Here is a 12,296-nt window from a genome sequence, read left to right as displayed (position 1 = left end):
TCTCCAAAAAGGCAATGAACTCCCATTACTTTTGGCCCCGCTGCCTTGTAACATGAGCGAAGAGTAGAAAATGGATCTGCTTGCTAAGTGTCTTTTTTACAAAAAGGAAATTACAGTTGTTTGACTTTTCAGCACAATTCCAAAAGAGCATTTTCGTTCTGGATGTCTTCCTGTTTGCTCTTGTCCTTTTTAATGCAGCAGGCGCCGTCTCTCTAAAACGACATCGACACGATCAAAACATCAGATCTGTTCATCTTTGAAGCCTAGCGGTCTCTGCTAGGTCGTGTTAATGAGTCGTGTTTGAAGACCTACCATCAAAAATCACAGATTGGAATGATACTTAAGTTCTTTCAGGATAAAATCATCTAGTTAATATAGTTTAATTACAATTAATTAAAAGCAAAAGAACCTTGCTTCTGCACCGCTGCTCCCAATAAAACCTAATGCGAGAGGCAGGGATTTTATTTTTTTATCATGTTAATTTGCATGCATTTTTTGTATGAGTGTGCTCAGCTGGGCGCTGGTGAAGGTGTAAATTGCCAGTGGTAATGACAGTGGGTGAAGATGCAGGCTGAGGGACAGCGATGTATTGCCGCGCCACTGATGGCCACATGTGTTAATTGTGTTATAGAGCACCTATGGGAACACTGGCACTATAAAGGACAAACATGAAGGGGTCTAAACGCAGAAACAAAGACACATTCAAGCACATACGCATGAAAACATGATTAGTCATAGACTTCAAAGTTCAAACAATATACGAGAATGTTCAGCAATATATAAACACAGTGCCTGTTACTCTTAAAAGCCCTCAAACCTACATCAAATATAGAAACACTGAAACTGATCCGATCTAAACTGATCTAAAGCCTCAGAAAGAAAAAAAACATTTCTGATTTTTAATTTACAAAAAGAAACATATTTACATGTAGTACATAGTTTAAGGCAGACTTACAAGCCATCTTACAAAGGTGCAAAGCAAATATTTACTCTGACTCATTTGTTTTACATTTTCATAGCAAGCAAAGATGGCCTTTTTTTCTTTGGACAGGGAAAGATGTACAGTCAGCGCCGGCTGACATTTAGCTCTCCTCGCTCTCTCTCCTCTCTCTCACCAGCACGTGGAGAAGAACTGCACGTCAAAGATTCAGCGTATGAATTATTAATGGTACGGATTAAACATGCCAGGGCTCACTGTTTGTTTTATTTGGACGTAATTATTTAATGGCACCTTGTTAAAAGTGATCGTAAGGAGAGGAGGAAGGCACGGTAGGAAAGGAAGAGGAGACAATGTGGGAAGAAGCTCTGTTTGGACATTGGTAATTGGTAGTGAAATAATTACGTAGTGCTCCAAGCTTCACTCGTTCATTGCAGAGACAGAGGGAAGGAGGGGTGAGGCCTTGTCACACTCAACTATACTTCCACTCCTCTCTCATCTGTTCGTCAACTTCCTCTTTTTCCACAAGGATCTCTTGTTTCTTGTCGTTCTTCTTTTCCCCTCTTCGTCTTCTCTCTCTTCTCTCTCTCTCTCTTCGTCTTCTCTCTCTCTTCTCTCTCCCTCACACACCCACATTGCACAGACGCAAACTCGTATGTTTTTGCATTAATCTCGTCTCTGGTGACAATTTACATGGGTTTGTGGAGAGAGTATTGGAGCATGGAGGACACCGTTCCCTATTTGTACCTTCGATGTGGCTCGCACAAACACACACACACACACACACACACACACACACACACACACACACACACACACACACACACACACACACACACACACACACACACACACACACACACACACACACACACACACACACACAGCGCAAGCTGCTGCCACCAGCACTCTGCCATCCAAACAAACAGAGTCTGACAGCATAGCCGGTGCCTGGCATGCATCCCTGCTCACACACAAACACACACATACACACTCACACACACACAAGGCCTAGCTTTTATTGTGGGGTCGACATCCATTGTTCAAGGGTTCAGTAAACTCCTCCTGCTAGCAGACTTTATCCTCGGTACCCATTCACCCATCTAAACTTGTGCTGCAGCTAAATCTGTCCCTCCGGCAACAAGTGGCCATGACCCTCTACAAGAGGCTTCAGGCCCCTCCAGTCAGACACATAGACGCATAAACAGTACAACAACGTGTTCATGAACGCAGCTGCTTACATATTAGTGGTGGAAAGTAACTAAGTGCCTTTAATAGAGTGCTGTGCATAGGTATAGTTTGAGGTACTTGTACAACATTTGTATTATTACAAACTACTTTATCCTTCTATTGCGCTACATTTTAGGGGGAAATGTATGTACTTTGGAATCATTGGTTGCAGATTGACATTTACATAAAAAACATATGATAAGCTGATAAAACATCATGCATAGATTAAACTCCAACACTATATAAAGTAGTTCAAACTCGCTCCCACTTGACCAACTAAATGTTGCATATGTGTTAAAGGGACAGTGTGTAACATGTAGGGGGGCTTTATTGGCAGATACTTAATATAACATTTATAACTATGTTTTAATCAGTGTATAATCACCTGGAAGTAAGAATCGTTATGTTTTACTTAGCTTAAAAAGGAAGTCGTCTTCCACTATGTCCGCCATCTTGCACCGCCATGTTTTACGTTATCTGAAGGTGGCGATATAACTACACTCGTTACTGTACGCGCAATCAAATATTTGCGAGTGAAAAGCCAATACTTTATCAATACATCTGTGGACTTGTGAAACCTAATTCAGTCGGCCACACAAGCACCGCATGAACGATCGGCCAAAAGTTCTCTTAGTAAGACTTCTCTGCCGGCTGAGACAAAAGCAGCCGGGTGGACAGACGACAGGAGGGATGACTGATACTGACGGATGTATCAACGACTTCATATGTTGACTTTGCTGTTGTAGACATAACTGTTACTGAAACAATATTTAGCTATTATCTAAATTATAAATAACTTCTAATTCTGTTCTGAATATATTTATGTTTAAAACCTACACACTGTCCCTTTAATATATTATTAATAATAATCCCAAAACACATATGTATCATAATAATCATTCTGAAATGGACCATTTTGCATGATGAGTACTTTTTAAAAATAATTTCCTGCTTCCCTTGTGTTATTTACTTTTTAACTTGTAATGAAGTATTAAAATTTTGTATTGCTACCTTTACTTAAGTAAAGAAGCGCTTTTTTCACCACTGGTACAAGCACACATAGAGGAACCTAGCTAGTGCTAGTATTATCTCAGGGTTTCTTCAATGTTTGCACTCTGACGTTTCCCCTTCCCTCCACCGCATTGGTGACAGACTAATCCAATATTCCCTCTTTGAAGCAGCGCAGTTGGATCTATTCATGTGTGAGGCAGGGGGTCTGTGTGTGTGTGTGTGTGTGTGTGCGTGTGTGTGTGTGAGAGAGAGAGAGAATATTTCAACACGTATCCTATGCGCCTTTGTGCTCTTACGTGTGTTTCCTCGTGTGTTTGAGTGTTGTTTATTTACACTTGTTTGTCCAATTACTTTTACATCTGTGTGTGTATGCGTGTGTTAGCGTGTAGGCAGCCTGGTGTATGGAAATGTTGTTTATGCAGTTTTATGCAAAGCAATTATGTTGACTTAATTGGGTTTGTTTATGTGGAGAATGTGCCACCTCCAGTCATGTTTTACTGCTACTGTGGACAGATACATCACACACACACACACACACACACACACACACACACACACTTCTTGAAATAGCACACTTTCTACTGCGTGATTGAATAATTCGAAGTGTTTTCTTTATAATAAGGGATGTCTATTCACTGTGAGTTTGAAGGACACTGTAGCAGACACATTTTAGTAATACATCACTCTAGCAGCACTTCATAATGTGCCATCATGAGTAAAAGATTACTTTTGGCACATAATCCGATTTCAATAGAAGTCAAATCTTTTACCGTAATCGTACAAATATGTAGTGACAATCATCACTGAACATGTACAGTTGAATTACGTCAATGTTCTGTGTACGTTCGGGCATGCTGCATTTCACATACATGATATATAACCACTGGATTTTTCATCCACAGCAAAGTACAACCAGTGCAGTTTGACAAAACAAACCACTTTCCCCCTCGTCGTTCCCTCTCCTCATTGTCGCAGGTCTGAATCCAATGATAAAAGGTTAATTTGCCATCTCTCTCCTTCCTCTGGGCCAAATCAATCCACCATAGTCTCTGTCTGCTTTTGTCCTAATCAGACCCTCAACTCACTATTGGATTTCAATGGAACAGGCGCAGCCCAAAGACCTGCACAACCACCTAATCAATGAACCTCAAATGGCCCTGGTTTTCTATAGGGGATCGCTCTGGTTTTAATGCTTACATAAGGAAGTGGCACAGGGTCCAATGACTTGATATGTCCTTTGGAAGTGCATTTGTCATTTAGCTAATAGTGAATCGCAAACAACTTCATGTATAGTGATTGTGCAGAGCGCTCGGTGTGTCTCTAAATTTGGCATTGAACCTTTCTAACTCTATTGCTTGAAGCTAAAGAAACACATCCAGGGCAGCCTCATTGTTTTTCTTTTGGCATTCAAACTACAGAAAACTTTTTTTATTTGAACCAGGTTCCTTCTGTGTCATGAAAGAAATGCAGAAAGAAAGACAAAAGTGGTCCTTCAGCGCTCTATTGTTACAGCCGTTCCTGCAGTTTCTTTCCATTTTCCATTTTCAGACGCAAATATAGAAATATAAATCCATTTTCTATTGTCCTCGCTTTCATCCAAAGAAGGGAATGCGATTCATGCGAAACATTTTCTTTTAACGTGACAGCTTTTGTTACAGCCTTTTGAACCTTTGTAACTCTAAAATGTGTCAAGTCAGTGCAGCATCAAGTGGATATCTGAATCTTCATGTCTTGACTTCATGTTGCTCTTCAGGTTCCGCAATGGCCCCACAGAGCTCTGGGAATGGACCAGAAGGAGCCCACCCGCCAATCACCCGCTCACCTATGGCTCAGGAGAAAGGTATGTGTGTATGTGTGTATGATCCACTGGCCAGCATTTGGCGTTTGTCTGTCTGAAGAATAGTGACAGATCATCAGTTTTGACAGTTTAAAGTCTCCGAGGAGTACACAGAGGTTAATGTCTGTACAGTGGAATGCTGTGTGTTTATGACATGAGTTTTATTTTAGTGAAACTTAGTGGCTAGTCCAAACAGAAGACCAAATGCATACATTGAAGTCTCTGTATGTGTGCAACAGAAACCGTTTCCATAAGGAATCCAGTTTGTACATCACACTCAGATTAAAAGAGTCCGTGTAAGTCAAACTTGTGTTTTTCTTGTCTCTTGTGTTTTTGTTTTTTACATTCCACACTAGGGGGGCATGAAGAGTAGAGATCATAAGAAAAAAAACAACTGAAATGTTGTATGTTAGCAAAGCTCAGAGAATAGCACCAACAAGGGTCATAATGAAAGGTTTTCTGAGGGAGCAAAAGGAAAGATGTTAGCACAACTATCTAAACAAAGAACATGGCTGGTATGGCTTCTTTCTTCTTCTGTTCCAAAGTGAGTTCCTTCAGCAAGCGTACCACGTGTTTTACGCCTTCCATATTTCTCTGCATTGTTGACAGCATGTGTCTGAAACTAACTTTTTACTGGATGATAGTTGTTGTAGTTGAGGCTGAGCAGGTGCTCTCACAAAAGAAACGCGCACGGACACAAGGTTTTACCATCATGCATCATTTTCCAACATAGGGCGCGGGGAACCGTGGTTTGGTAAAAGTAAACAACTTATCCTTGACTTGGTTCAAGTCAGAGTGTGTGTTCATTTGATAAAGCCACTTCAGTTTTGCCCACAACTTGTTGCCAGAGGCTTGTAAAATGATTGCTAACCCACAAGCCACATGTCCCTGCCAAATCGGAAATTGTTTCCAGCAATTATGGCCACTTCTCGAGTATTACTACAAACAACAGAATTGCTCATTTAAAAAAAAAGAAAATTGCATCCATACAACATTGCAAAAAAACAACAACCTGAAAGACTGGGATGTAACCTTAATGGAATGACTGTGATGCTCCCTCTCTATCACCCACCCAAGAGAAGTTAACATAGAGTGAGTGGATGGATGAAGACAGAGAGAGAGAGAGAGAGAGTGCAGCACTATAAGAGGTTATTTCTCAACATGATGAAATCAAACCAGAGATTTAATGCTGCTCTCTAATGCCTGTAAACCCAGAGCCCTCCCCTGCCCAGTCTAGAAAAACGCTGTGCCGGTCGGTTAACAGGGCTCCTAGTTGTTTTTGCTGTTTTTCCTAGCAAGGATTACCCACCCAGCCCCCACCAAGCAACACACGCCCCACTTTGCTCAAGTGCCGGCCTCCCTAAGAGCATCTCTCCACTCTTCATTTCCATAAATCCGCTGAATGTCCCTTTTTCCCCCCCACTGTCTCCCGCGTGCTTCGCTGGCTGCCTGTTGTTGTTGTCCGGCTGAGAGCTTCATTCGCTTTGCCAGAAAGAAAGAATGGTTTGTGTGTGATTGTGTGTGTGTGTGTGTGTGTTCATGTGTGTGTAGAGAGGGAACGAAGCAGAGAGAGAAATCCTTGAATGTGTTATTTGCTTTTAGCACTGTCTGCACAATGTTCCTCTCCCCATCCATTTTCCAGGCAATTTAAAGTGCGATATTACACACTGTAATTTTTTTCTCCTCCTCTCCAGAATCCCCTTACCCTAATGGAAGCAAAACATTACAATAATGTCCTCGCTCCTTAAACCCAGCACTCGCAGCCTAAGCACTTTCAGGCCCCAATCGCTCTTTCCCTCCGTTGCTCTGTCTTTCCCTCCCACACTCACTTTCTTTCTCACTGCCTCTCTCTCTCTCTCTCTCTCTCTCTCTCTCTCTCTCGCTTTCTCTCTCTGTCTTAGCCTCCTCTCTTTCCTGCACACACAGACACACACACAGACGTAGAGCGTTTATTGCTCTCTTTCTCCGTTATCTCCCCCCACACACTCAGAAACACAAATATGTGCACACATGTATGTGCACACAGGCATACAGTGAAAAACGCACATAGCATTTCTAAACCTTTATCTCTCTCCTCACAGTTTTTACTCGCTCTCTGAGCAGAAACAAGGAATTATACAAGTGTCAACTTGCACTTTCCAACTCCGTCGTTTCCCTAAACCCCAAACTCGCAAAAGAGCCGGTCTGTGCACGCCCATTCAACAAAGCGGATAGCTATCAAAGTTTACAGTCGAGCACACCCAATCCATTTACACCTAATCATTACACAAACACACGCCCTCATCTTTTTCCCTCAATGGCCGTCCAGCGACCTTTCCCCATTCGTTGTGGATTTGGAGACCTTTCTGTGGGCTTTAAAAAACGAAAGGGGCCGTCTTGAAAGAGCGAAGCCCCGGCGAGGATCGCTCCAAATGTCAATTTGAATGGTGGAGGCGAGTTTGGGCCTGAGAGGCTTTGACACATCCATTGACAGAACGTCTTAGAATAACATAGTAGCCATGGTCAGATCACCATCTTATTCTGTGGAGATAATTAGCACACATTTGGCCCTTTTTTTTTTCCTTCTTTTTATTCACGCACTGACCCCTGCACACAGACATACATGGCCACAGCTTTTTCAGGCGTACATACATCTGGCCAGGGATACACTTGACCTGTGCTTTCACCACTGATAAAGCTCACTAAACATTCTGTGTGTGTGTGTGTGTGTGTTTATTTCTGCTCAGGGTTCCTTTTACATGTCAGCCTGTCCTTTTTGTGCATGTTTTGTCTAATACCTGCTCCATGCTGTGTTACTTACTGATGTGTATCTACGAGTAACGGGAGCCAGTGCCAAGGTAAAAGATTAGAAAAGGCAAGGTCTCTTTAGACAAGGAAATTGAATGGATATCCCGGTTTAGAAAAATAATCAGTCAATATTTTGATTTCGCTGAGCAGGTACATTCACTCCACAAAGGACTCATTGGGTTTTTTGGCATTTTATAAGCAAAGTGTTGACATTGCTTTTGTATGTTTATTCATGTGTTTCAGGGTTCATGTCCAACATGCAGAGGAACCAGGGTAGCTCTCAGTTTGCCTCTCCTCAGTCCGGACCTCCTATGTCCCCCCATCCCTCACCTGGGGGCCCGTTGTACTCTGTGGTGGGACCCTACTCCCAGAGCGGCCCTCCCGGCCCTTATGGACCTCAAGGATCACAGTATGGACAACAAGGTCGGAGCTGGTTTGCCCAAATTGCCATTACAACAAACTTGTTTTCATTGGTGCACTTTCACTTAGGAATCAAAGTTTTCTGGAAGGTCGGCCCACTGATTGTCCATAAACGGAAACTCCTATTAAAGATCTGGCCTTTAGATCCATTGAGGTTTGGTGACATATCGACCACTTGCAGGACTAGTTAGTAAACTACTGTAGCCGACGAGCTAATCGCTAACATCCCCAAGCTTCTTTCTGTTTTCTGTATGTGCCATTTATGGATTTACTTACACACTTAGCAAATTCACTAATCTCCGCAAATCCGTTGAAATGACTTGATTTTGTTGTGATCATTTTTTCTATTTTAAATGCAGACGTGACCAGGCCTAAACACTTAATCGTGCAGTATTATCAACAAGACTAACATATGAAATTTTTTATTTGAAGCAACACATTCATTTTTTGGACTATTCAGGTGAGAAAATGACACAATTAATCACACACATACACACGCGTTGTTAATGGGACAAAGTCAACACTAGTTTGAAATAGTTTTTATATCATGATTTCTCTTTTCTCATCTTCAAAAAGGGACCAGATTTAGCTGTACATTTGAGATACTGCTCCACATTGTGTTTACTAAAGTCTTAGCTAAGAGCACCCGAGCCAATAATCTATTGAAGACAGATCAAGGAGTCCTGGTTTGTAGTGTGACCAGAAAGTCCGTCTACCTCCATTAAGCAGCGGTGTTGACATTATCTCGGGGCTCCAATAAGTAATTGAGTCCTTGGAGCCTGATTCATTGAAAGACTATTCAAAACCAAAAAAGATTGAATTTGATTTTGCACAAGCTGTGACTCCTTTCAAACTCAACGATGAATTATTAATCATGAAAAACACTAACAGGCCCCGTGTTGACCTACTCTGTTGACTTTTACCTCACTTCAGTTTTGCGGAACAGCTTCTGCTTTCTGACTTGTCTTATTGGAGCGATGAATACACACACATCGCTCATTCAGCAGGAGTCTGGCCTCAGATGGGAAAGCCACATTTGTCTTTTTTGATGACTCTTGGCCCCCATTTCACAGTCACATTGGGCCTTGACATCAGTGTCGTTGGTTTCAAAGAGAGTTTGCTAATGAGGAATACAAAAGGACTAATTTTGACATCCTCAATTTCTGTCTCTCTCTAACACTCCCATACACACAGGCAGATATAGTCTTCACTAGTCCTGTGTGGTGGGTCTCCCTGCGGGCATTAAAAACCCAGCTTCCTGAGGGTGTGACTCTCAGAATATTCATGAGACACTTGAACTCTGGACGGACCTCTTGGCCCTCCTCATGATAAGCTTGTGAGGTAGCTTGAGAATGACACGTCGTTAGGTTTATCCGCTGAATGATGATGTCCAGTGGTTTACTTACTTTAGTAAAAGTACTAAATTATTAGCATTTAAATATACTTAAAAGTGCCAACAGTAAAAACACTCATTTCAGAATAATGTGAATAAATCGACAGACTCAAAACTCTGAGACTTTTAAAAAGAAAAGAATCTTATGCGTTTCAAAGTATACTGTTTAGCATTTCAATATATGTGGCTAACTAACATAATTAAAATTAGGTTTTAAGCCTAGCTAACTACTAAATCAGGCACATCAACCATCAATCCAAGCCTTTTGTGATACTTATTCAAAAATAAAAAGATTCCCTGAAATTTGGGGAAAAACTTTGGATCGCTCTCTGTAATCGAGCATTCTCCGCTCACTTGTTTCCTCCAACGTACGACTCCTGGCAATCCAGCAAACGTTGACATCTGCTGTTGTACTTAGTTTTCCGCCATTGGCGACACACCAGATGAAACATTATGGTATTTTTTTGGTAAATGTGTGCTTTAACGTGTCACCTTGATAAATGTGCCCATCCGTGCGTGTGTTTTTCCTAAAGTTGCGTCCTCTCCCTCTCATTTGTTAATGTTGATTAATAGCCCTAATGCATTTGGTATTTGGTCTCCCTTTCTCCACCCACTCGTATCTCTTAATGTGACTTTGGCTGGGCTGACAGCCCAGTAAGCAGACAGAACAAAATAAAGAAATAAAGTAAGCAGAGAGCGACAGCGAGGCGGACTAGCCCGAAGAGGCTCTGGAGGCAGATGAGCGTGAAATCTCACTCGGATGACAGGAGAGATGTTCCCATCAGAAACGAAAAGAACAGCTCAGGCTCGCTCTCTTCTCATCACACACACACACACACACACACAGAGTATATACATACTGATGTATGTGTACTCTCATTCAAATTTAATACACTTGCAACTGACCTGCATCTGTCCTGTATTAGTACTCTTGGATATTTTCAGACAGCAGCGCAGCAAGTACCCCAAACGTGGCACTTCTTGAGTGGCTACATTTGTAGGGGGGGGGGGGGGGGTTGCCAGACTATCACAGGGCAGGTCTTAACAAGGTTAAACGTTTTTGGTTTTTTTCACGGACCACCCAGCACTTCTCTGGAAAGTATTAATATGTGGACATACTCGGGGTCCCAGTTCTTTAGGGGCCCGTCAGGGACCTGTTTAGGTTGGACAGGGCAGACAGCTGCTGGTCATTGTTCGAAATGACAGCTCCATCTGCTTCCCTTCCTTCTCCTAAGCACACTAGCTAATTAGCCATTAGCCAACGCAGAAACGCACTCCAAGTTTCTGAACTCTGCTCTGCTGTTTTTCTTGGCCTGCATGCCAAATGCTAGGAGAACCCAACTCTTAAGTTGTGTGTGTTTGGTGTGCGACCCAAAATGTCCGGCAATCTTGCTCGCCACACACACTAGCACTAACAGTTTGAAGCTCGCCAAAGAGCATGTCTGGTGTTGTGTAAGGGAAGGCTGCAGCACTGCTCTTTTATCAGGGGCTAATGACTGCAGTAGAGCTTGTGTAATCGACTACGTCAGCCCTTCCAACATACGGTTACGGTGATGCATGAGTCTGCAGGAGGATATGGCCCTTCTACAAACAATACTAAAATATTTAGTGCTTTTTTCCAGAGAACTTTGATTCCATGAGGCTGCTTAGACTGTAACCAAAGGTTTTCTTCCAGATTTATGCGCAGTGGAACCCTGCCAAAGCTTTCCCTCCCTTTTGCTGTTTTCTAATGGGGAGCTCTTAAAGTGACTGCCCAATATTTCCCGAAAAAATATGTATGCCTCTTTATGTTCATGGCTGTCGTTTGAAAGCCCTCTTTATCCAAAGTTAAACTGATCTCGTACTGTGTGTTGACATCGGGCTTCTCAGGACTCAAATAACTCCCAACAGCTGTTTTCAAGACATGCACTTGGACATGGTACAGAGCCAGCATGCTGACAACAGTGGACACACAGACAGACGGGGGAGGAGGATCTCAGGCCATTACAGGAGAGAGATTTGGAGTCCGTCTCAGCTCTGCTCTCTCTCCCTCCCATTGCATAGCCCCCCCCTTGAGGGGTTAAGCACTCGCTGGTAATGACCATGCCTCAGACAGCACTTTTAAGCCTTAGTGCCTTCCTGGAGCGGTGGTGTAATTCAGCCAAAAAAGCCAGCGCCTGGGGGAGGGAGTGGAGTTTTTCGGAGGAAATTGACAGTGTGTGGAGCTCGGCGGCCCCAAGGCGCACCCCATCCCTGCTTAGGCTCAGACACCCTGCCGGGGAAGGTGCTGAGGTGGCTGGGAGAGGACGTGGGAGCCTCAGGCAAGAGAAGACGCCGCAACAAAACTATCCATCCCAGCAAGTCATACATGTGTACTGCAAGAGAAACAATTAGAATTAGGTTTTCTGTAAAATAATGTTATTGTTACTGAACAATACTGAATGACACTTTAATTTGCATCACAAGGGGAAAATAGAGGAGACGGTCTACCATAGCAACCATACTGACGGTTTAGAAAATGTAACGCTGAGTAAGATGGAACGAAATGAGTACCAGGGTGTCTTATTCTTGTCAACACACTGCATTTCTCTCCCCAACCAAATTCGTCTGCACCAACCACTACCACATCGACAAAAAAAAAAAATGGAAAAAATGCTGTTATTCATTTATTTTATTTGTGTTCATCCACATGTGGACACGGA

At 42.6% G+C, this 12,296-nt stretch overlaps 1 protein-coding gene across 1 annotated transcript in view; it reads left to right on the top strand.

Moving 5' to 3' along the window:
* Positions 1–12,296, top strand: part of arid1b (AT-rich interactive domain 1B) — a 157,917-nt gene that overhangs the window by 117,944 nt on the left and 27,677 nt on the right. The window contains 2 exon segments of the mRNA XM_076108366.1: positions 4,932–5,018; positions 8,046–8,225. Coding sequence (XP_075964481.1) covers positions 4,932–5,018; positions 8,046–8,225 — 267 coding nt within the window.

Source organism: Anarhichas minor, unplaced genomic scaffold (assembly GCF_050575085.1).
Source record: "Anarhichas minor isolate MPS153535 unplaced genomic scaffold, ASM5057508v1 ptg000040l, whole genome shotgun sequence".
In the NCBI taxonomy this organism is placed as follows: domain Eukaryota; kingdom Metazoa; phylum Chordata; class Actinopteri; order Perciformes; family Anarhichadidae; genus Anarhichas; species Anarhichas minor.
Note: the sequence above shows the minus strand (reverse complement) of the source record. Positions and strands in the feature narration are given on the sequence as shown.